The 26241-nt window shown below is 45.8% G+C and overlaps 1 protein-coding gene across 4 annotated transcripts in view; it reads right to left on the reverse strand.

Annotated features, from left to right (window-relative positions):
* Positions 1–424: 424 nt before the first annotated feature.
* PLCB1 (phospholipase C beta 1) overlaps positions 425–26241 on the reverse strand; it is a 337610-nt gene continuing 311793 nt past the window's right edge. Inside the window, exons 32-33 of one of the 4 annotated variants that reach the window (XR_005953588.1) lie at positions 2772–3672; positions 425–2124 (exon numbers count right to left, since the gene is read on the reverse strand). Coding sequence is in view for 3 of the 4 variants with exons in the window: in XM_041417186.1 (XP_041273120.1) it covers positions 3442–3672 (231 nt within the window). In the remaining variant the exon portion in view is untranslated. Of the gene's footprint in view, positions 3673–11716; positions 11738–21810; positions 21876–26241 lie in introns of those variants that run through there. The other 3 variants (XM_041417187.1, XM_041417188.1, XM_041417186.1) reach the window with 3 other exon arrangements.

Consider the following 26241-nt stretch of genomic DNA (forward strand, 5'->3'; position numbering starts at 1 on the left):
TCAGTGGAAGGCCCTGCAAAGGTATATTTCACAGCACATATATAATTGAATAGGTGGTGAGTGAAACAGCTGGGGCAGTGGAACAGAAGTACAGGTGCTGTAATTTGTTGAGACAGTTTATTGGTAGGGCTGGAAATCACGTCCCAGCTCTCCTGCCAAAGCCTTCCTGTAAACCAACACGTTTTCTTACCAGTTCCCTGGCTCCTGCACACTGCTTTTTGTTTGCCATTGTTTCAGAGCAGCAGCAAGTGCTCATTGTGCTGGGAGGGCAGGGGCTGGAAGCACAGGCATGTGCAATTGCTTCTTCTTGGTGTGAACACAAAAGCCTGCAGGGAAATTTCCCTGCCTGTTCCTGGCACTGCCCCTCCTGCAGCAAAGGGCTCAGGGTAAGGTCTCATGAGTCAACGAATGGAGAAAACTGGCCTTGTGTTAAGAAATTTTTATTTGTCCTTTGGATCTGTAATGTAAGCACATAAAATTACAAGTGGAAGAAACATCATGCCACAAAATTGCATAGAATTTTTACAAAAATGTGAATTATGCCTCTGAAACAATCATAGATCGAGGAACCGAAAAAATATGTACATGTTAACTGGAATATTTCATCCTACTCCAAAAGCAAATCATCAAGGACTAATCAATCACAGACACTATTAATACAATGTACAAGAGCAACACTGATTTCAAAGAAAGGCAAGCAATGATGTCCCTTTAGTTATCTGTCAGTGAATGTTTAGCTAATACATGAGCATTAATTAACATAATTATGAACATGTTAAGTCTAAAATGTCTGGCCTTCATTAGAATTTTTAAAATTCTGTTTATACTGCCAAAACCAAGCTATTTTCAGTAGTGTAAAGATATCTGAAGTGCACGACCTAGTTTAATATAGACAGCTCTATTCTATACAGCAGAAAGTCCACAATACAGCATTTCCACACATTCAACACGGAACAAGGCAAATACATAAAAGGCACAAGACTTGCACATCATAAAGACCCTTTTTTCATTATCTTACTCTAGTTCAAGTAATATCAATATTAAATGATATTGGTTTCACTGAAATAGTTTGAAGGATGCAAGATGTACAGGATTACACACTACCTTACACCTGCAGAAAGTGGCACTGTACAGATATAAAAAAATGTGAGTACAGGAAATGGTCAAATACAAACGTACTGTAAAATGACTACAGCTGATAGTATATTTAACCCAACCAGTCTATTTATTTCTTATTAAATATAAATAAAAGGTTAATTGGCATTTGCCCGAGTTTCTCTGAGGACTGTGGCGAAGTCCTGGCTCCCCTGAAGTCCGAGGTTCAGAGGAGCCAGGATTTTCCCAAAAAGCCTGCGCTGTACAACGGTTCTATGATGCAACAGTTTCAGTTTTAGTATGAACACTGCTATCAGTTTATTCTTGTAATAATTTAGAACAACACGTCATTTTAACTTTATAAAATGCAGCATTAAATCTCGACTCTACACTTTCAGTGAGTGATTAAGATTGATTTCAAAGTGCAAAACTAGGATTAGCAGAGGAGTCACCTTTCCTAGCGTTAGGATGAAAGTCAGATTTTTGAATTTCATGTGCACTGATTTCATCATCATAAACCAGAACAGTTTAATTCAAAATACGATCTCCAAACAATGTGCAATTTTTCTTTCTTTCTCTTCTAAGTTTAAAAAGGAAACATCAAAATACTGTTTGTTTTCCAAGATTTGAACTTATATATATACACACCATTATTTAACCGAAAACTTAAACTTGACTTGTATTTTATTGCTTAAATTTAAATAAAATAAGTTACTTTAAGTACTAAAATCCTGAGGGAATGGAAGTAAGGTAACTCAACTGTTCCGATGTGTTCAAATCCTCCCCATGAATCGACTGCTTCCTCCGGCTCCGTTTAACCCTAGCTGGGGCCCTGGCCTTGCCAGCGTGGATGTGAATGCTGTTCCAGCCCAGCTCCTGGCCCCGTGCTGGAGCAGAACCCAGCCCTGCAGGATCAAGTGCCTCGAGGCCAGCCTGGGGCTTCTGAGCTGGTTTCTGCCTCGCCCCAAGGGGAGGATGGCGCACTGGCCCAGGTACCAATCCCGGCTTGTCCGAGGTGTTCCGTGATTTCTGCCAGGGTGGGAATCCAGAGAACAGCATTCTTTACCTTTCAAATATCCTGACTTTCACAATGTGTCTCTGTCATCTGATAGAAATTTCCCAGAATGTGCTGTTACTTCTCTCGTGCATATCATACAGTACGCTAACTTTGATTGTTCTTATTTTAACAAGTCAGTCAAACAGATTAATAGACATTTTTAAATAACAGTGGTCAGGTTTTTATACTTCGCTTTTAAATTTTAGACCTTAGTAAAACTGAACCTCAGTCTTAAAAATAATGGAAGATTCTGTTAGATTTCAAATACTGTAGTCCTAAACATTTTATAATCCTATCAAATTCAGTAAGCTTAAAATATGATACTTAAAATCAATACTTTCGAGTCTGCAAAATATATATCAAATTTATATTCTAAAACTACTTTGATTTACACCACTAACACCACAAAAAGAATTCTATGATTCCATGATTATTGTATAGCAGTATAACCCAGATGTCAGCTCTCGGAAAGATTCTCCCTACTCACGGATCCCTGAAACATTTCATTTGGCCAAGAGACCACATCAGCTCCAAATAGCAACATGCTGTGTGTGCATATAGACAGATGTGTGTGCACATATATATATATGTATATATATACAAACATATATGCACTCACACGGTGTAACAAACACAGATGGACACAGACACCGACATCTCCACGCGGGTTCTCCTCTCCGTATTCCTCTTGTCCCCACAGTTCCAAGAATTTTCAGCAGCAAATATATGTCTCTCCACGGGATAAACATAATATCAAGACAGCAAGCCACCAGTGCTTGCAGAGCTAAAAAGGATCCAAGGTTTCAGTGCAAATGTAAAAGGATGGTACAGCTGTCAAGGTGCAGTTATAAAGAAGGAAACAAATATGATTAAGTACTGTTGTAATATTCTCCAGGATCTCTATTAATTTGGAGCACTTTGCTCTGGCACTCCAAAAGGAAATCTGCACACACTTTTCTCTGTACAATACACTGGTCTTCATTAAACATTCTTAACAGCGAACATGGCCAGAAAATTACCCATTGTAAACTGGCCAAAAAAAAAAAAAAGGAGAAGAGGGAGGTTAACATATTAATTTTCCCATTACAACTGCACTAAGCTTTAGAACAATAATCAGATGAAGAATGAGAATGAAGACCCTTGCAGAATACTCTTTATAAAACGTTCCTTTGGGGAAATGTGCACCTGAATGCAGACTCCTCCTGCCTCCCGGCGCAGCTCACCGCGGGAGAGCGGAGACGGGCAGGTGGGAATGGTGCGCCCCGGTGCACTGATTGTTTCTTGGGCAGTTAAAAAGTAGTATCAAACACTTTCTCTTGGTTATCTTCTTCCAATTCCTCCTCACTTTGTGGAGGTTTATGATTTGATTTTCCACTGTCAGATGCCAGGGAAGAGGGGGCAGAACTGTGGTCTCCATCCTCACTGATTTTCCCTTTCATGGCTTCCTGTACGAACTCCAGAATTTCCAAAGGCAGTCTTTTGAATTTGTCTTGATACTCCTGATCAAGTTCCACCTGCAACTACAACAAAAGAGACAAGCTGTCTTCAGGTGTATCTGATGTGACCAGTGCTGCAGGATGGGGCAAGTACCACACCAGGCAGGAGGGGAATTAACAAGGCATTTTTGCACAATTCAAGACCGTACTCCCTTCTTTCCCGTACTGGCACCACGCATCCAAAGTGCCTGTCAATTCCCATGCAGTCATTGCAAAGCTGGAGGAACGTGCAGTCATAAGGCTGGTTTTGGGTACCACCCTCGGGTACCCAAATCCTTCAAATTCATGTGGATTTAACTGTGTGGTGTCCATACTCCCGCTGGCTTTGACAAGACCCCATTCAGGTGTAGTATGGATCACGGATAAGCCTTGGAAAGTGCAAGGCCTTCATTGAGCTTCAGGTAGTTAATCACACATCAAACACACCACAAATGTTGCTCTGAGAACAATAAAACAACTTGTGCCAGATTTCTTGGGTTGGAGACACCGTTAGGAAAAAGTCAGTTGTCAAAGGGAGTCAGAGAGGGAGGGAAAACAAGTTAAATTGCATTTCTTAGGGCTGGATCATGGAAAGTTACATTATCGGATTAATGCAGAATGTGTCTTGGACATTACTGGGGAAAAAGTGTCATATCATCAACAGGATGCAAAAGGCATGCAGAAAGAAATCTGGCTATCAGTCTTCAGGAAGCAGTGGGTCCTTTCCCAGTATTTATTAGAACTGCCTTTGTTTTTAGTGCCCATATTAGGACCTGCACGATCCATTATTTGAAAAACATTAATGTGTATCAAAGTTTCAACTGAAGACAAAGCCAATTTTTTCATCATGACCAATATGTGAGCACAGCAGGAAGCAAAAGGGGTGAGTTCCAAAGCCAGACCCGCTCCATCCGTCCATCCATCCATCCATCCATCCATCCATCCATCCATCCATCCACCCACCTTCTTCAAAAGAGGGAGTCAGGTTCTGCTAACTGTAGCTGCAGCAGTTTTGCAATAGTTTCTTAGCAAATTGTGTTTTCAGATAGGTATTTTCCCAGGATTTCCAGGATAAAGGTGCTAGGAATTCTGATCCTTCAGCTCTAGGCCTGAGTCTGTCCTGTGCAGTTTCAGGTCTCCTTCACCCCACTGCAACAGCTCTCAACAGGCAATGCAAATTTTCACCTGAACATTAGGTCCTGTCCTAGTGTTACCATTCTTGACCTGTCCACAGACACCATGTCTCTATCACTACCCCTCCCTCTGAGCCCTTCCAATCCCATTCCCCATGCTTCTGTCCTGGTTTTCATCCTGCATCTCTGACTTTATTTTTGTGAGGCCTCTTCTTTCTCCTGATGTGCAAATCAATGTCCTTAGCTCACCCGGTCTAGTTCTACATTCCTTAATTAGACAAATTCTGCAGATTTTCTTCCCCAAGATCTAAGTTCTTTTTCCTTTTGGTTTGCCTGCTAAAGCTCTTTTCCTGCCTTCTTTCTGGCAATTTTCCTGATCTCCTGGCCTCTGCTTTCCACCTCAGATAAAACCAAGTCTGAGGCACAAACGGTTCCATTAAAACACACCCTTTGTCTAAAATACATATTTCTATCAACTAGAAATATACAGTTGTCACTGTGGTAGTTAATCATTATCCTAACACCTTTCTTCTTTTCCTGCACCCTTCATTTCTGACTTTATGTCTAGATACAAATTTTCTGAAGGGATCCTCCTTTTGTCTCCATTTTGCAAACACTCCCCCAGGTACAGGCATCCTCAGAGGAACAGTGCCATAGGGTGGCTGGTGGAGGAAACTGGAATGTTGCTCCCTCTGTGCCCTGCTCAGCAGAGCCCCAGGACTGCACCCCAGCTGCCCAGGGAGCTGCTCACATCCCAGCTGCACTGACTGGAGTGTCAGCAGCACCTGGGTCACACTGCAAAACAAAGACTGAATTCTGGGCAAAGGGCCTTCCTTCATGGTGCTTGGGGTTACAGCATGGCTAAATACCTGCCCTGCTAAAAACACAGCAGTGTCCAAGCCAGAGATGGGCTGCTGCATTCCCCACGTCATTGTTGTACGTGGCATTTGTGAATTTTGGGCACCTCAGGTACAGAAGAGGGTGTGTAGTATCATAAATCAGGGAAAAGTCTCCTGGCTCTCAACTTCCTTCAGAACCTCGATTTGCTTAATTAGGTTTAAAAGCAAAAGAAGTATTTGAAATCCCTCAGAAACTGAACGTTATGTGAACCCAGTGCAGCCATAAGCATGTTGTTAGATAACAATTGCATCTAATATTCTCCTAAAGCGCCTCCAGTGGCTAATTCCCCCTCAGTCGAGTGCTTAATAGAAATGACACGAATCTGGAGCCACCCCTCTGTCCCCAGAGACAGTCTATATAGATATCTAATCATGAGAAGGCTGAAGTTAGTTGAGAAGGAGCAGACAGCAGACAAGGAGGGTTGATTAAAACTGCATCAGTAAAAATTAGTTTTCTTTTTGTTTCCAAAGGCTCTGTCAGTTTTCCCCTTGCTCAGTGTCCAGCAAGTCCCTCAGATCCCATCCATTCTGTGGCCCCTGAGCTACTACACAAGGTTGAAGAAACAAGCTGCCTGCAAGGTTCTTTAAAAGCCTCAGTGTCCTCCTGTTTGTTCCGTGGCTCCACAGGGACACGGCAGTGAATGGCAGGGAATGGAAATGCCCTCCCAGCAGCAGCAGTAGCCACACACACCTCTCACCTGGCTGGCTGATGGCAAGGAAGGTGCCACCTTAGTGTGTGAGTAAAAGCTCAGCCAGCACCTCACCAGACTCCACCAGGGAGGCCTTCCCACCCAGTCTGCTGTTCCCTTGGGTTGTTCCCATCACAAGTCCACCCACCCCAATTTCTCTGCTCTCCAGCTGCTAAACAAGGTGACCTACACTTGCTGTTAGGATTTGGAGTCAGACAAGGGGGGGGACGGGCAGATCATTATCTGGACCACTGTCCTCATTAACATGTACCAACCTTCTTCCTTCTGTTATCTCACTGCCTGCCCTCCTACAGATCCTGTGTCCGCTCCTTAACCCACAACAGAAACAGCACCAACGTCACCCCCACGTAGCTTTAGTGTCCCACACTTGGACACTACTTCTTGTTCAGGTAGATCTCACTCCCAGTACTTTACTGACAGGCAGTGAGTTAAAACTTTAAAATTCAGAGCCATCATTAGGTGTTGGCAAGGGGGTCCTTGGGGACAGGAAATGAATCTGTTAGTCCCTTTTCATGGCTGTGGCCACAAGCTCTTGAATGTGTGCTTCCATCTCCTACCTCTAATTTTTTTTACCCAACAGTGCAAGTTAAAAAATGCCAGCTGATGCTTACCTCAGCTTTACACAAAAACTGCCCTGGACAAAGAGCACCATGTGCACCTGGAATCCAAGCAGCACAGCTCTGAGCTGAGGGACAGGACAGGAGCAGGGCTGTACACGTGAGCAGAGCTCCTGGTGGCCAGCCAGCTGCCCGGCTCATGGGCTCACGTCCCCTCCCGGTTCAAAGGGCTCTTCAGCATCCTTGGCTGCAATCTCTTTCCAAAGAGGGCCATCAGTCAGGGAAAGGCCTTGCAGCCCTTCCTTGGAATGTGGGAGGGACCACGACTATGGTTGTTCAGCTTAAAGCAAGGGAAATGCTCAGGAAAGGAAACACGGTATTACTAAAACTATTTACATTCATGTTAGTACCTAGCTGTTATTATTAGAACTACCAAATGAGCAGCATGAACAGCACCAGAAGCAGTGACTGTGATCAATAAAGGATTACAGAGGTGGAGGCTCTGGGTTCAGACGATCCTGGCCAAGCCCCTGCAGACTCTTGCATGCTTCCAAGTGATCTGATGAAGCCCTGTTTGCACCAGGAGCCAGGAGAGAGTGGTCACGGGGGACAGGCACACTGAGCAGAGGAGGGCACAGTGAGCAGAGGTGGGCACAGCTGGCCCCACAGCCCCACTTCCACCTCCCCTCCTGCTGCACTGCAGCATCCCAAGGGAAAGGGGAACCGGGGGAAACGCGTCCAGCCCGAGTCCCTTCCTGCAGCCCCTCTCAAGTGCTGGGTGTGAGCACTGCTGCCCCTTCCCCTGCGCCCTGGGAGCGAGTGGCCTTTCAGAATTCCCTGCTGCAAGGGCTTCCCAAAGCGTTGCCCCCTCTCCCTGTCCCCAAGGGCTTCCCAAAGCGTTTCCCCCTCTCCTCATCCCCAAGGTGTTCCCACAGCATTTCCCCCTCTCTGGTCCCCAAGGTGTTCCCAGAGCGTTTCCACCTCTCCTCATCCCCAAGGTTTTCCCAAAGCATTTCCCCCTCTCTGGTCCCCAAGGTGTTCCCAAAGCATTTCCCCCTCTCCTCATCCCCAAGGTGTTCCCCAAGCCTTTCCCCCTCTCCTTATCCCCAAGGTGTTCCCCAAGCCTTTCCCCCTCTTCTCATCCCCCAGGTGTTCCCACAGGATTTCCCCCTCTCCTCATCCCCAAGGTGTTCCCCGGGCGTTTCCCCCCTCTCCTCATCCCCAAGGGGTTCCCCAAACATTTCCCCCTCTCCTCATCCCCAAGGTGTTCCCCGGGCGTTTCCCCCCTCTCCTCATCCCCAAGGGGTTCCCCAAACATTTCCCCCTCTCCTCATCCCCAAGGTGTTCCCACAGCATTTCCCCCTCTCCTCATCCCCCAGGGCTTCCCAGAGCGTTTCCCCTCTGGTCCCCAGAGCCCTGGACAGCAGCCTGGCCTGTGACCTGCGGCATCCTGCTGCTGCTGCCACATCTCAGCTGATGCTGAGCCAAGCCACCCGCACTGCCATTCCTTCCAGCTCACCCACACTCCTAAAATATATCTGCAGCTCCAAAATAACCCAGGGGCACTGCTGAAAAAGCACCTCCAGAATTAACCTTCAGCCAAAAATGTTTTGAGAAAGTGATGCATGAAATACAACCAATTACACATTTTGGTGAAAAAAACCACCAAAACACAGTTTTGTTGAAACAAAACCATTAATTATGGCCATATTTGGTTTGATGAAGTTCTTCCATTGCAAAGATTTGATATGACTCCAAATAAGTCACTTTTTAAAGTCTCAGGTTTTTCCATTCCGCTGGGAATTTTTCTCTAAGGGCAGCCTTTTGAGTTTGGTGTTTCTGTTCTATCTCCTTTTAAATTTATCTTATTTTGTTTTCCTGCTGACTTTCTTTCCCTAAATGATGCAGTGAATTATGAATGGAAAATTATTCAAATCTCCTGGCTCAACAATTTAGGTAAAAATAGACTCTGAGGACTAAATAGTTCAGTATCTCCAACAATCTCGAACATTTCCAACAGTAAACTCTATTCTTAAGTTTTTTTCACCACTTTTGAGTTAAGATTTCAAATGTGAGACATTTTAAAGTTGTGTTATTTCTCCTTGAGGCAGAGTGCAGCAAAATATATAAAAAAGTACTCTTTTGTAGTTGATTGTTGCATTTACTCACCAGCTGAAATGTGATACTCATTTGTATCCATAATTACCGTGGCACTGCCCACATGCAGGATATTATTTAATTCCACATAGGCAGTGCCTGTTCTTTTTGTTTTGCTGATGAGAAACTCAAGTGCATTCGTTTCTTCTGTGCAATTTCAGCAGAATGTATTTTGACAACAGGCTGTAACTGGCCACTGCACCATTGTAATCAAAGGGGGGCTGCGTCCTCTCCAGGGGATTTCTGTTTAGCAAAGCTCCTCTTTTCCTTATCACGTGCCAGGGGAAATGTTTATTTTGTTAACACCAGCAACGCTGATATTTTCAGTGGTCAGTGTTGCCATATTGCAGCAGCAACACTGGGCTGGGACTGGGGCCCCTTTCTCACTGCTCCCCTCCTTCTCCAAATCTGCTAAAGCTACAAATACTTATTTTTCTTCCTGCAAATATTTGACCCATGTGCCTTAAGATACTTTTAAATAGAGGATTTGGGGCTTTTAAGCCTGCATCAGACAACAAATATGCATAATGTCAGCGACCTCAATTTAGCTTCCAAAATAGCTCACATAGAGGACTCCCAGATTAAGGGTACGGAGAGCAAGAGGCTGCTGTTCCTCTGCTTTTCATTGTCAGAGCTTACTTAATTAGAAAGCCATTCTGGAGGGATACAGCATTAAAAGACATATGAGTAGCAAGAACTGTTAAAAGCAGATGGAGGCTCAGTAACAGGGAGAGTGAAATTGAGGAACAGAGCTCAGGGATCAAGTGATTTATAGGCAGCAATTTTTGTTTAATTGGAAACAGTAGGAGTTCCTTATTAAGGACCATGTTATTCCCTCCACTAAGCAGATTCCTGCTGGGAAGGCAAAGGAGTAACCACTGCTCAGATGTCCTCATGCCTCAAGGCCACAGTCCCTGTGCAGCAGTGGCTGGAGCCCTCTCTGCCCATTGGAATGGCCCTAAGGCAGCAGCTGGAACAGCAGGTTCTGGGGGGCTGGGAAAGGAGTTCACTCTGCATGCACAGAGAGCACCTAAAGGCTCCTGTTCCTCCCAGTGACACCAAGGATGTGCATAAAGGGACGTGCCAATCATGTCAACACTTGGCCTTAGTACAGTTTAAGGGCAACGCTGCTAACCCTGAGATGAAACTATTCAGGTAGACAAGGTTTTCTCTCAGGAGATGTGGGAGTGTGGAATCGTCAAGGGGAGCCTAAGGGCACTTGGCATCTGAGGTGGCACCAGGTCACCCACAGCAGGAAATGTCTTCCTGCTGACTGGAAAGCTCCCATTGACGAGTCCTGTCCTCAGACAAGGACATCTCTGCATTTCAAACAATGGGCACTTTCCAGGCCATGGGACACACACCAATTCCCAACTCCTTCTGTGTCTCCCTGCCTGAAGGTGGTGCTCCCATGTCCTCCACACAAGGTGACAGAGCCATCAGGTGACCTCGGCACCCCCCAGAGTCTCCATGCTGCTCCCCTGAGCCCAGGGCTGCTGGCTCAGCTCCCCTCTGGCCCCTCTGCTCCCCACGGCACCAGGCTGCTCAGCCTCCTGGGCAGAAGTCACCAGCAGTGACAGCAGAGGCAGGCAGAGGGTGGCACAGCCTGTTACCCCCCTCCCTGCCACGCTGCACTCAGGGCCTGCTGCTGCTGTAGGTGACTGCTGTGCCTCCCCCAGGGCACGAGTGCTCACACAAACGGGTCCCTCTCCTTCCTGCTGTGGCAAGGCACTGGGCTGCAGCCCTGGGCTCTGCCTTCATTACCTGCAGCCTCATTAAACCAGTGGGACCCGGCCTCCTGGGTCTGAGTGTTTGTAAGGCAGCTCTATCCCCCTTCTGTGTGGTAAACCAACATTTGCTCCAGTAACTGATTAAAAATGAATGTCTGGGTGGTGAGATTTCCCATCAGTGCTGCCCAGGTTACACACATATTAAACATACACACACCTGTACAATATCTCTGCTGAGACCTGCTGGGTTAGAGAAGGTCCTTACAGCAAAAGCCTGAACTGGTGATCTTTTCCTACTGGCAATTGTATTATTAGCAGCAATTTTAGATCTCTTGCGTTTTCTTTGAGTAAGTTATTTAAAGAGATAGCTTGTACTGAATTCTGTGGGAGGACTTTCTTCACAGAACTCATTTCCTGTTTCTTCAAAAGTCTGGCAATTTATTCTCATGCACAGCCCTGCTCTGTGCCTCGTAAGCTGCATACTTGGAATTACTCCTCTTTCTGATGATTATTTCATGTAACAGTTTGCTTTTGTGGATAAAATGCTTTCTTAAGCTGTCAAGTGGCTCTTAGACAACACCATAAAAGCATGACCTATGCACCTCATAATGCATATGAATAAAAATAATTTGAGCTAGAATGAACAGGAAAAAAAAATCCACTTTCTATGGGCATTTTAAGGGTAGATTCTGAGATTCTGTTCTTTTTCATCATCACTAGAGTAAGCTGTCTTCACTGTAAGCAAAGGAGAATCTGCTCAGTTTCAATGCAATAAATCCAGAGAAACTCCCCTGAAGTCTCATCTATCAGCAGATGCTGCCCTTAGTTTATTGGGGTGGATCCAGGGTAAATAGCTTGAGTGACAGAGCTCAAAGAGAGCATCTTAACTGCTCCTTTTTTAAAGTGCTGTCCATATTTTGGATACTGCAAAACAAACAAGAAAAAAAGATCAGTGCAGCCATTACCTTCTAATACATGATGTTTCCCCACTTCCACGGTGCCTCCAAGGCAGCCTGTAAACAGCACAGGCCTTCCAAGAGCAGCAGTACTGTAATCCTCATCTCAAGGGGTCATGACAGTCCCTTGGAAACTCATTGTAAATGACATCTTGAGGTCACAACAGCAAGAATATATTCCAGAAATATTGCAAAGCCCGGGCGGAGCGAGCAGAGAGGGCAGCAGCAGGATGTCCCCAGCAGGCCATGGCATCTGCAGGCACTTCATGTTTACTGTGTTTTGCCTGAGAGTGGTCTTGTCCCCCGAAGTGAGAGATTCTGGCAATGTTTGAAAGAGGAGGGGACAAGAAAAGGAAGTTTCAGGTGCTTAAGGCCTCCTGGTGAGGGCTCAGGAGCTGCTGGAGTTCAGGTCTGGTAAAAAGGTGGTGGAACCCACAGCCCAGCTTTTGGATTCTCACCTAAACTGCACTCTGGATTCAGTCTAACAAAGCACTTTCCAGCCTCTCATATCCACGTTGCTAACAGGTAATTAGAGTGTTGCCTGTGTCTGACTCTTGGCAGGACATCTCTAACAGGCCCCATCCACAGAAAATTCCCTCTGACTCTTGGCAGGACATCTCTAACAGGCCCCATCAGTGCCACAGGAAATTCCCTCTGAGCCACAGATTTCTCTTCCAATACAACAACGAAAAGGAAAGAAATAATCCTTCTCTGTCTCTCTCCAGGGGCACCACAGTGCTCCTCAGAGCAAAAGGAACCCTGTGATGAAGTGTGGCACCTCCTTTCACTGCCACACCCTGCTCTGCCCTGGCTCTCCAGCCTGCTTTGAGGACAGGAGCTCCACACACACTCTGAGGGCTGTGCATCTCCAGGCAGACCTTCCTGAAGGTGCACACTCACTGCTACTGCCATGTCCCTGACAATGCTCATTGATGCTAATGATGGCTTGGAAGCAGCCATCATTAGCCCAGAAATAATCACACTGACAAAGCCTCTGCTGCACTTTAACGTTTAGCTTGCTCTCCACGCCAGAGAGCCTCTGCAAGATGGAGTCCCACTGAAAAGGCTGCTTGGAAATTACTGAGCAGTCAGTCCTTTTCCTAATAGCTTGTTAAAAATGAATGTTTCTAGACTAGAAAGCAAGCACACTCTGAATAAAGATCAAAGTCTTCAAAGTTTCTTTGAAAACCTTTTCAAGCAGTTGCAGTTCAATAATCCCTTGTAACAGCGAAGGCTACTCCAAAATATTTCCTAACTCATCAACAACATGAATCTGGCCTCCTCTTTACTTATTAGCAGAGACTTTTGCACTGACTCTCCCCAAATAATGAGCCAAGTTAGTGACAGACCCATTGAACATAACAGCCTAATGAAAAAAATCCATTCAGGGCCTGGCAGAAGTTTAACAGTGGAGACAGAGCTGCTATCCTCCTCTTCCATCTTCCAGAAAGGATGGCTCAGCATTTTGGCCTTTGTACTCCCAAGTGTCAGGGAAGTTTTGAGGCTGGGTTTAACAATGACAAAAAGCTGGGACTGGGTTCAAATTTAGGTGCTGATGTGTATGTTCATGACTATCCAAGGGCCATCAAATGGAGATGTGTCACTGCTGCTGGGCACTGAGGCTGCTCTGTGTTTATATACTGTGATTATCTTTACATCCCTCTACTTCCACCATGAGTTCATCCACATCTCCACACTGCTCATCGATTCATGCTGCATTACACAACACACTTGTTTTTTTTGTGTTTTTTTTTTTTTTACTTGAGAACCAAAATTAGTGTAGAATTTTAACTGCAACTATTAAAAACGTTAGAGCTTAATGTAAGAGCAACACTGCCCAGTGGTTCAGCCTAATTAAAAATAGCCTGAAGGTTTTTACTTCTTGATACTACAATTAGCTTTAAAGGCAAAAACCCTCCTCTTGCTGTCTGTACTGCTGTGACTGGATTAAGCAGTACTGTGCACTAGGAGGTTGACTGAGCCATCCTCATGATTTAGTTCAAGGGATTAATATTTCAGTTCAGTTGTTTTTCATTTAAACATGTTCTCCAAAGTTCAAATTAACACTGACTGTTGCAAGCTTAGGCAACTCTCTAATCACCCATCAAGTTTAAATGACCCATGCAGAAAACTTTATTTCAGTGATGCTCAGCAAGCATCCCACAATGCAAAAATTGACAAATAAGGTAATTTCATCAAGCCAGATCAACAGGACAAAGCTGCCCAGAGCAGCTTGAACTCCTGCCTGGTAAAGCACATACCCAAAGTTCAGTGCAGGACAGTGATTGGCTTTTATGGGGCTTGGATCTGCACTTTGGATCTCCATCACACGAGTACAGGTGCAAACAGAACAGATCCAGTGAGGGAACTGCTGGCACTAAAGGGCATGAAATGCTTGCTCCTGAGCCAGCAGGGATCTGGGGGTAACCGTAACCTGCCTCACAAAGGAGAGGTGCAAGAGTTGTGTTTCAGTGGCTCAAGGTTTTCAGCTGGAAATCACTCCCTTTTTCAGTTTAAGCAAACTGCAAAGCATGAAGGAGTGTGGGAAAAGGGACCAGCTTGCTGCTTAAAATCTAACAGGCAACAGACAGCAGCCTCCCACAGAGAAGGGCAGATGCCTTCCTCACCTCCAGACTTTGCTCTCAGGGTACAACCCATGGGTCTCCTCCAGCACCTGAGCTCCTTGAGGAAGGGAACTGCTGCTGAGGGTGTTTCTCTGTGCTGGTGCTTATCCTGGGTGAGGAGCTGCCTCCCAGCAGCCTCCCAGCCTGCTCTCAGGTGTGGGGGGATATGTCCAGTGAGGAGCTGTGACAGAAAATGTGTCCCAGGGCCTGTGTGAGGCTGTGCCAGGGAACCCTTCCCTGGGTCCAAAAGTGCTCCTGAACATATCTCTCAAGGAGATTGCCATGGAGCTCTGGGCCAGACCTTGCTGTTGCCAGGAAAAGGGACACAGTCGCTCCTGAAAGCCAGCAGAGCAGGAGATAAGGGACACCACACCTTCAGACCTGCTGAGGGTCCTTCCCCTGGTGCCTGCTGTCCCCACTGAGCTCATGGGCACAAGAAGGTCACTGGGGGCTCCCCCACACCCCCAGCCACTGCAGGAACCAGGAGCTTCTCCCTGACCTCACTGAGCTGCTTCTGCTCCTGCCCTCTCTCCTCCCGAGGTTAATGCAGTTCAGCAGAGCTCAGTTCACCACAGGGTCAAGCCTGAACTGAGATGAAGCTCATGAACCTCACTAAGCTCTTTGCTTTTTTTTCCACTGAGAGGCATGCCATCAAAATGCCTAACATGATCCCCCTAGAGCTCCGCTTTGTTTTTAATCTGATTTCATTTATGTGTATCACTATTGGTAGCTTCTCTCTTGGAAAGGTTTTGCACCATGCAAAACCTTATTTAAGAAAAAAACCACTGGCAGTAGAACAAAACCTCTTTCCATTACAAGAACTTATCTTTTTAATGCTCTATCAGTGTTTTATTATTATTTCGGTACTTGACATCTTCCAAAAGCATTAAAAAGTTCTTGAGAGGTCTTACAGCTTTACAGTGTATTCTCTGATGCCAATTCTGATCACAATCTAGCTGAAGATAAGTTTAATGAACACTAGAAAAATAAAGGCCTTTCATAAGTGATCAAGTGATTTGAAGAAGCAAAAGAGTACTTTAAAACCACGTGTTTCTCGCTCTAGAGCCCTGTTTTAAAAACGTGCAGAGTGCACATCTCTGCAGCAGAAATTCATCTGGAACTTGGGGAGTATTTATTTCAAATGATGGTAGACAAGTATCAGGAATGAATGAGATTACTAACTTGCAAAAACACCTTTTAGAACAACGGCTATAAAATGTCATCTCTTCCCCATCTCATGGAAATCTGTTTGGTATTAGAGAAACACAGACAGACATTAGATTTAGTGATGATGAGTGAATAATGAAGTCATCTGCTACTCTAAATAACTGAAAAAAGATTATTCTGAATTAGTTACAGAAGTTATTCCTAAAAAAATTCTTATCACTTATGTTATTTAAACTTTCTTACATATCAATTAGTTTGAAATAATAAGTCTTTAGGCTATCTATTAATTGCAGCACTGTTGGCACGATCTGTATTTAAAATTACACTATGAAATTAAGCTGAAGCACCAAGCTGTCTTGGCTAACAAAAAAGATTTCCTCAGCCCTTTGGATAGAGCAGGAGAGAGAACGGGGGCACAGAATCCACAGGAGAACTCTTTCTGAGCTGACAGCTGCCTCCTGTCTCAGGCTGACAGGGGCTGTGCAAGGCTCAGCCTAAGAGCCCGTGCTGACTCTGCAGGGCTGCTTTCCCAGCACTTTTCCCATTTTCCCAGCACTTTTCCCAGCCCATTTCCCATTGCTTTCCCAGCATATTTCCCATTTTCCCAGCACTTTTTCCAGCCCATCTTCCCACTGCTTTCCCAGCCTATTTTCCCATTGCTTTCCCAGCACTTTTCCCAGCCCATTTCCCAATGCCTTCCCAGCATTTTTCCTATTGCCTTCCCAGCCCATTTCCCATTTTCCCAGCACTTTTCCCAGCCCATTTCCCATTGCCTTCCCAGCCCATTTCCCATTTTCCCAGCACTTTTCCCAGCCCATTTCCCATTTTCCCAGCACTTTTCCCAGCCCATTTCCCATTGCCTTCCCAGCGCATTTCCCATTTCCCATTGCTTTCATTTCCCATTTCCCCATTGCTTTCCCAGCCCATTTCCCATTTTCCCAGCCCTTCTCTCAGCCCACTTTCCCACTGCCTGGCACGGCTGCTCCCAGGCAGAGGGAAAGGAGCTGCCAGGACTGAGCCAAGGAAAGGCAGCAGCACTCAGAACAGGGGACATTCTGCACAGGGCCATGACCAACCCAGTGGATGGGGATTTAGAGGGTGAAGTCACTCCTTCACAAGGCAGGGGGAGGCTGTTTGCACAGGGATAGCTGATCCATACACCAGGAGAAGACACCAATTTTAATTTCCCCTGCTGTTATGGCTCGAGGCTCTCTAAGAAGCCTCCAACCCAAGCCTTTAAGTCTTCCTGTCTTTGCAGAGCAGATCTAAGGACAGCTGAACTCCTCCTGTCTGCTCATATTTGCCTTCACAGACAGACTGAAGCTACACTCTGGCACTTGTCCCATTCCCTCCGGGCTGGTTCCTGCTGGCACCTGTCACAGGCACAGCAGGGACTGCCAGGAAGGGAGCACTGACCAGGAAGGGAGTTTAGAAAGTGCAGCCATTCCTTGGTAGGTGTTACCTTCCCAAATCCTCCGTGCCTGCGGTGCAGAGGAGTCAAAGAGCTGCTTCAGAGACCTTGGGAATGGCATCCTCCTGCCACAGGAATTAGAATAAAAGCAGCTGAAATGTTCTGATGGAGGGAACCATACCTGGGAGAGGAACTTCTTTACATCAGACCAGCCACTGCAGCTCCCTCCCTGTCAGCCTGTGCCTGCTCCACCTGCAGTTCCCTGCCTCCTGCACCTGTGGTTAATTGTCTTTGAAATAAGGAAAGGCAGAGCATCCTCCTACTGATGTTAATGAGCTACAGGGAGGAAGCAAGGGTGAGCACTTGTCAGTCCTCCTGTGACAGGTCTGTGTGCTTGTGGATGCACAGACACACATAAAAAAGGGAAGACATCTGACTATTTTTAAGTACTTCAACATAATGACTCCACTGGCATAAACACGGGTTTTGCTGGAAAAAAATGATGTTACTGAAATATTCATACAACAGATGCAGTTTGTTCAGGGAGGACAGGTACAAAGAGGATCTTTGGTGAGGTATTTATCAAAGATCTGTATTTTTTTTGTGATCTCCAGCACACTGTGGAGAGGGACCTGCTTAGTGTCTCTGGGCAGTGACAGAATTGGACACGAAAGCACTCTGTGGGCACTCTGACAGATGACTGGTGGTGAAGCTTTACTTACTTGCCCAGAAAACTTCTAAAAAAGGATTTCAGGAGGGCACAGAATATTTCAACTTCTAAGCAGACAACATCCATATTGGCAGTATGTCCTCTCTGCTGGTGACTGCAAGGGAACACAGACACCTCTTCCCAGGAGGGATGTCACCTGTGACAGGCTTACTGCTTTTCCACATGACATCAATTCCTGCAGTAGCCAGCAGAGAGGACCCTGACCCACGTAAACCCTCAAACATAGTTTGGATCACTAAATTAAATTTGCTTATGAGCTGCAACCACTACATGGCAGCTGATATTACAAGAAATTAACTCCAGTCTTAGAAGAAGAGATCACTTCAAAAGTAAAAAAGCTAAGCAATAATTTAAAAATTGGAATTCATTTTCAACCAATTAGTATTTTCAAGTGGGAGCTGCAGTAGTGGCTGTCTGAATACAAATGGGAATGAAGGGTACTCCAGGCCAAGAGGAGGCGTGAACACTGCCGTGGAACTGGGGAGAGTCACTGCAGCAGGGATTCCTGCAGGGATTCCTTCGTGGCATGGCAAGCACAGCCCTGGCACACAGACTGACAGGGAGGGACTGCTCCCAGCAGCTCCTGCAGCTCCCAGGCTCCTCGGCATTGCAGGCTGCTCTCCCCACTCCAGCAGCATCCCAGCTGCGTGGTGTGAAGTGGATTGCTGAAACGACAGGGAAGCATTTAATTGCTGCAAGTCAATCCCATCAGGAGTACTGATTTCTGAAACTCCACCTCTGCTCTGGAAAGGGAACCTGCCAAATTTTCAGCAGAAAGGAGCATTTTGAGGGCAGAAATGCTGCGCTGAGATCTCACCAAGCTGTACAGCACCCTGCAGAACAAACCTGATCCCACTTCTGCACCTCTGCATTCACTACAGGAATTATCTCAAGGAGGACCACAGATGAGTGACTGTAAGCTGGTTCTAGAAATGCTAACCTTCAGTATCAGCAGGCTGTGAAATAATTTGCCCTATGAGCTCACACCATGTGTTTTATTCAGGCATGAACACCTCCCTGGTGAAAATGAAGCTGTCAGGAGAAGAGGCAGCACAGTGCACTATCATCCCCACAGGCCATGCAGTAGCTGAACCTGGAGGCTGAAGTTGTACTGTGCAGAGTTCTGCGTGTGTGCAGCAGCTTCAAAAAGACTTAGAAAATTCCAGGTTTAGAAAAAGGACAGCTTGATCCTACACAGCACTTGGGTATGGCTGAAGCCTCACTGAAAAACTCCCTCATACACTTAAGTGTCCACTGGAAACACAGCTTAAAGAATGAGAAAAGTGCAGCAGTAGCTTTTAGGTCCTACCTTTTAGACTTCCTAAAAGCCATTCCTATCCCGCAAAAAAAACCAAAAAAAACCCTAGTGCAAAAGCATAGAATAAAAAAAAAGGCTGCAGGTTCAGACCAGGCTTGTAAGTCTACATTCTTTTCTTTTTGTTTCAATATTTTATCTACTGCTGACAAACAAAATTGTGGACTGGGAGTTCTTCCTGTAGCTGTCTAACATTTAGGTAATTTCTCTAGATTTCTGCATAGCTATTAGTGTGGCTTAGAAGGATTCTGTGCCTCTGCTGCACAGAAATATTCTCTGAGGTGATGGATTGTTTTGTTCAGCCCAAAGCCAGTGCTTTACTCCACCAGAGCAGGAGCTGAGATATTCCTTTCTGGCCTGCAGGAAAAATTTTACCCCTTCTTCTGCCCTGCCTGCCCTCCCTCATCCTGGCACTTAGAGCATCCCAAATGCCTTGTCCTGTGTATGTAACAGTGAGAGCTTAGAACAGAAAGGGCTGGAGAAATCACATCGTTCTCAGGTTTGCTTTGGTGTGGCAGATCCCTTGGCCCTGTTCTGGAGCTCCCTGAGTGCTCCCTGGTGCCAATGCACTTTGTTCCCAGCTGTCATGCACAGGCAGGTGCAGTGAGTGGCACTTCCACCACGCACAGCTCGTCCTGCTCCTTCCCACAGCCTGCGAGGCTCAAGTGCTGAGGGCAGGGTGAAGGAAGGAGTAACTGCAGTGGTGTAATGAGGAGTTACTTTCACTACAGGAGGTTTTTCTCTGCGATCTGCTTTCCTTTTAACTGTGCAGGAGCCATTGGATTTGTCTGGGTTCCCAGCATCCTCCCAAGATATCCTAACTTGACCCAGGCAGGTGATGTGAGCTTGGCCCCATATTATTTAAAATGTAAGTGATGTATGATGAGAGCAGAGTTAAAACAAGTTCTCTTTTTTTCAAATGTTCAGGGAGCTGTTTCAAGGCAGCTCGTCTCTATTCCCATCCTCCTGCTTTTCAGGAAAGGAAGACAGCACATCCCTCAGGAACAGAAATCAATATTCTCCTGTCACTTAAACACAAACAACAAAGAAATCCCAGTCCCCAAGTGAGCAATTGCCAGTTTAATCTCGCCATCCTCAGTAAGTCACTCCTTTGAATACTGTGGAGGTGCCAACATATTCATTATGGGCTCTGCTTTCTTTTGTCACAGCCACTGTGCTCAGGAAATACACATGTAGTTCCCTTGCCTGTGTCCAAGAGGAAAACAGCACTCATGAAATCAGGGCCCCACCTCACAGTTTTAATCTCCAGCCCTGCCACAACAAGAGAACTAAACAATACTTTCAATTGTGTTATCTTTAACAAGCATTTGAGAAAAATGTTCACTTCTTATGCAACAGTAAAAACCTTTAAATAAACTGTAATGATGTGAGTCGACACATGAGGAATATGGTGGGGTCTGTGTGGGCAGGGCAGGTGATTCACAGAAAGAAAAGCCTGACAAACCAAATTCACAGTCCCTTCATAAATCAAACTTAGCACTTCTGCAAAGCACAGGGCTCAGCCTGTGCTGTGCAGGGCACAGATCAAACACCCAGAGCTGGTTCCCTCTTCCTTGCCAGGGTGTGTCCATAGAAAGGGATGTGATCAGTATTTAAAACCCCAAACAACACCCCCAGACAGGCTGAGAGAACAAACAGCCCTCGCTGAGAACCACGGCAGTTCTCTCCAAACAAGCAAAGCATATCAAAGCAACCCAGGAGAAAGCAGTAGGAGTGAAATAGTAAATAAAAACACAAAGCAAGCAGGAGTCCCTGATTTAGTGACAAAGTTGTGGCTGACTGCTACCCCCTTGAAGGGGAAGCCCCAGCCCTCCTGGCATGGCTGTGTTTGCAGGAGGATGCAGGAAGTTTGCTTATATAATCATGTCTCCTGATGAACACTCCTGAAATAATACTTCATTCCACCCCCATCTTGTCATCATTAGCCCTTCCATAAAGCAATGAAGAAAACTCCCTTACTTTAATCTACTTCCATCTTTCTTCCAGGCTTTGCCTGCCTTTCCTCAATTGTCTTCTGTTCTCTTCCTCCTCCCTGAAAAAATCACCCACTTACCTTTTAGCCTTCCCCTTTAGGTTTCACTAATCCTGTTTCACTGATCCCCATTCATCAGTTCTTTCTCTTTGTACCCCAATTCTTCCTTCTGCTGTGATGCCCTGGTTAATCCCATCTTCATCCCATACTCTGGTGTCCCAGATGACAAATCCCTAATTTATCTACTTGGTAAGCTTAATCTTCAGAGGTACCCAGAATTCCTACTTCAACACCTTTCCCCACCTCCCACTTCTACATTCAAATGCTCTCAATTCCTACCCCCACATCAATCAATCCATCTCCTTTACCTCTTCAGACAGAAATTGCCCAGCGCCCGGTGCTCTGATGTGACAGTACTGCAGCTACTGTGAGCAGAGAACAGAGGATATTCCCATGACCCAAAGGGCTGTGGCAGGAAAGCTGGGACAGTCATGCTGTTACACACAGCCCCTGATGGCTGCACTGGGGGTGCAGAAGCAGCAGTAGATAAAACAGGCAGGGAGATGATGGCGTGGGTATGACCCGAAGAAGGCACAAGTCGCCTGCGCGCTCTCGAAGGGATGTCATGGTCAGTGGCAGCTCGTGTTATGCAGCTAGCAGGTAAAAATCAGGGCTGGAATTGCTCAAAGGTTTCAGAAAAACCACCAGGCAGTTAATTGTGCATGATCCTGACTTGGTTTTGACATGTAAAATGAAAACAACATCAGCATTACTGGATAAAAAGGGGAATTTTTCACTCACTTTCACTATAGTCTCATAATCCATTTCTACTTCTGTTTTTCCTCTACTTCTTGTTCTTCTATGCTCTTTAAAACAAAACCAAGGATCATTTCAATTTGAGGTGATTAACAGTTACTCTAAGCTGAAATGACATAATTCTGTGCATTACAGTAAAGCAACATCTCTTTAATCTATGCACTTAATGAAAAAGCAAAGATTACTTCATGCTTCTGTGTGCCGGCTCATTAATATTTGACTAGGTACACATTAGTCAGAGAAACAGTCTATTTATCACAACCTGGCACTCCATGCTACAGGAGGAGTATTCCAATATTCCCACTGTGTCAGGAGGAACATCCAGCTTTAGTTAAGTTGCAGCTTACGCAGGTTGCAAGGAGTGTCACTTCTTTCTGGGAGAGGGAAGGAAGTGTGTCAGAAGGGAGAAATGAGCACCAGCCATGCACCTGAAGTGTGTGCTGGAAGAGACACTGCTGGCCTTGGACTGTGATCATGCCTGATGCCACAAACTCAGGGCAGTTTGATGGAAAACCCCCGAGGACTTCCCCAAGTGCTTACAGGAGTGGAGCTGCTCCTGCCCATTCCCCTGGAGTCAGTCTTGCAGGAAAAGTTGGACATGCTGCTCATGGAGCTGCCACCACTGCTCTCTCACCTTCATCCCAAGCTGCTCTTTGTCTCTGGAGCTGAACCTTGGGTCTGGCAGCTCAAGGGACAGCAGGACTGTCAGACTGTCCCAAAGGCCCTGGGGTGCTCTGGGATTGTCAGACTGTCCCAAAGGCCCTGGAGTGCTCTGGGATTGTCAGATTGTCCCAAAGGCCCTGGAGTGCTCCAGGACTGTCAGACTGTCCCAAAGGCCCTGGAGTGCTCTGGGATTGTCAGATTGTCCCAAAGGCCCTGGAGTGCTCCAGGACTGTCAGATTGTTCCAAAGGCCCTGGGGTGCTCTGGGATTGTCAGACTGTCCCAAAGGCCCTGGTGTGCTCTGGGATTGTCAGACTGTCCCAAAGGCCCTGGAGTGCTCCAGGACTGTCAGATTGTTCCAAAGGCCCTGGTGTGCTCTGGGATTGTCAGATTGTCCCAAAGGCCCTGGGGTGCTCCAGGACTGTCAGATTGTCCCAAAGGCCCTGGGGTGCTCCAGGACTGTCAGACTGTCCCAAAGGCCCTGGTGTGCTCCAGGACTGTCAGACTGTCCCAAAGGCCCTGGGGTGCTCTGGGATTGTCAGATTGTCCCAAAGGCCCTGGAGTGCTCCAGGACTGTCAGATTGTTCCAAAGGCCCTGGGGTGCTCTGGGATTGTCAGACTGTCCCAAAGGCCCTGGTGTGCTCTGGGATTGTCAGATTGTCCCAAAGGCCCTGGAGTGCTCCAGGACTGTCAGATTGTTCCAAAGGCCCTGGAGTGCTCTGGGATTGTCAGATTGTCCCAAAGGCCCTGGAGTGCTCTGGGATTGTCAGACTGTCCCAAAGGCCCTGGAGTGCTCCAGGACTGTCAGATTGTCCCAAAGGTCCTGCTGTGCTGACTCACTGCATCCTGTACCACTCTCAGCATCCTAAACTCAAACTCTCTATCTTGGAGAGATCTAAGGTCTGGAGCAGAGAAGTCCTGAAGGTAATCCAGCAGCAACCAAAAATACACAAGTTTGTTCCTTAGTTCTTGCAGTTACTAGAAGATGGCTATGAAGTTATAGCCAGGGAGTGAAAAAATGCCTTTTTGGTTGTTGCTAAGTGCAGTCCTTAAACAGCACTGCCCTGCCATTTGCAAGAGGCTGCAGCACGTTCCCTCTGTTGAGCTAAATAATTGACAGTTGTATTAACTGTCTTGTCTTACTCTAAAATCAGTGTTATTTCAGCAATAAGTGATTTACTGCCCCATATGGTAGCAGTTGCATGAGTCTATCACTGAACTTGGTTCTGTTTGCAGAAGTTAAATCACAGCTCTGTCATGACAGGGCTGGTGCCACCAAAGTCTTGACACTTCCCACATCATATATTGGTACTTTATCCTGTATTCTGGACAGTTTTGTATCTGCATTGTCCAGGAGCCAGAGCTGCAGTGGCACCCCCTGTCACACACAGGGGACACGCAGGTGACAGCCAGCCATGGAACAATTGCGTGTGAGCTCACTGAGGTAAGCTGGGCTTTGTCTTAGGTGTCAGGTTTGTTATGAATGAAACTGAAGATGGAAACCTTTAAAAAGAAATACAAACAGACAATAACACAAAATAAAGCTTCTCATTTCAAATGTAAAGGTGAAATAGCTTAGAAACCAAGGTAGTACTTTTTAATGTTTCTTACAAAACATTTCCTCTCAAAGCATTTTCTTAAACTGAATACAATTATTGAGTCACTTCCTTGGTAATGGGTGAAGAAGCAGAACAATATGTCTGAGCACTGTGTCCTCATTTTACTTGCATGCAGATTCATAAATCCCTTCTAATTGAGTCACAATGCAGGCAGAAAATACCATTAGCTTACAACTGGCTGGATTTGATTGAAAAGCTGTGTAAGGGAACCTCTGCCACCTTCTCATGTTGATTTGCAGCAAATGCACGAAATGAATTTTGTGAATTTTCTCCTTGCAGTCTTTGTCACCGTGGCAGCAGTGGCCTGTGTGTGGCATGAGCACTGACACAAAGGGTGTTAGGAGATACGTGTGGGACACAGGATGCTCAGGAAATGGGTGCCACTGCCTGGGGCAGCTTGCACCATCTTGACATGCAAAATGAACCTAAATGATCAGCCGAGGAAGCAGAAGGTGACAGTTTGCAGCAGCAAAGAAGGTGAAATGTAAAGTGAAATAAGAAAGCTACTTTGTTTGGCACAGTTCCTTATCACTCCTCCTGATGCACTTCATTTTCCTGCCCCTTTGATCTTTGTGCCTCACTGGTTCTGTGCTCCCACTGACAGAGATCAGTAAAGCAACTCACAGAAAATTGGCAATTTTTACTAAATTACACGTAACTTTGCAGCACAAAAACATTTTGTTGCTGGGAATGTTGGCCCAATTACTTCAGTGAGGTAACTACTGAAAGCAGGTTAAGATTTGATTAAAAATTCCCTTAAAACCAGTCTTGGAAAACACTACTAAACATCCTCTCGCTAAATTTCTTAGTTTGTGCAACATGAATATTTTCCTTTTTTTTGGCACCGTTTTTAGCCAGCCTCCCTGTTAAAGAGCACATCTTGCTTTGGACAAGGTCTGTGTGCTTTGTGTGTTGTGCTCACACACCAGGATTTGGGTGTGCAAAGGAGGCACACGTTTGCCAATATCCAGGCTTTACCTACCTGCAGGGTGAACATCAGAAATAAGTAAACATTTCAACAAAAAGCAACATTCAAAATAGGTAACAAACCCCCCTCTGCTTAAGCAAAGTGAGGAATCTTCCCCTTGATTATTTACCAAAACACAGTCCATGGAAAGTAACAGAGATATCTGGGTAGCATGAATTCCACAGGCAGAGGAAATCCCAGGGTTACCAGATATAACCTGATCAGCTGTGGGGAGGGTGTGCACCCCTCAAAACCTCTGGTTTTTTGGAGCTTTTAGCAGTTTAGTCTGTGCACTGCACCACTGGGATGCTCCTGATCCAAGAGATGGCAGTGCAGCAGACATGTATCAGATATTTACCACAGCTAGTCTGGGAGCTCCAGGCACGGCCTTGCAGCATAGGAGAGAGAAAGTCAGAGAGAACCACAGGGATTAAAACAAACACTGAATTTCTCAAGCTCTTTTCTATTCTCATAGTCATGACTGCCCTTGCAAAACTGCCTGGTTTTGAAAATGCCTGAGCAACTTCTTGATGATGGTGTGAGCTGAACCCTTCTGTTTGTACAGACATTGCTTAAAGCAGCTCTTGGGGAAATCTCTGACACAGAGGTAAGAAAACACAGAAAATACATACACTCTCCCAAGTCATAAAGCAGCCACATATCTGTTGCTTTTGTTAGTGCTGAGACAACACTTTAGGGGAGACACACAGAGAAACCAGATGCAGAAGAACACTGATGACAAGGGGAAGTGTTAAACCATTATCTGCTGTTCAGTCACTGCCTATTGCTGGTTTCCCAGAAGCTTTCTGGAGACACCTCCAGAAAGCAATCCAGTGCATATTTAAGCTTTTAAAATATTGAAGCTGAATATAATCTGGTTTATCTGATGGCCCTGGATGTGTCCTCACCTGTGCAAAGGGCCACCAAAAAAAGCTGCACTTTATATTTCTGGTTTCTAAGCTGTCATGAAAAGCTGCACTGTGTTCTCAGTAGTTGTGCCATTCCTGTAAAGAACTACTGCCATAATTAGTCAGGATTTCTCTTCTTGCTGGCACATAGAGTCCTGTCAGTGCCCACAATAAATTGTGCTGATCTAACACCTCCAGTCAGCTCCTGTTAATGGGACTGCTCCTCACAATTATCCACTAATGAACCTTTAAAACCACACT

The sequence above is a fragment of the Onychostruthus taczanowskii genome, unplaced genomic scaffold, assembly GCF_017590055.1.
Source record: "Onychostruthus taczanowskii isolate IOZ18803 unplaced genomic scaffold, ASM1759005v1 scaffold55, whole genome shotgun sequence".
Lineage (NCBI taxonomy): Eukaryota > Metazoa > Chordata > Aves > Passeriformes > Passeridae > Onychostruthus > Onychostruthus taczanowskii.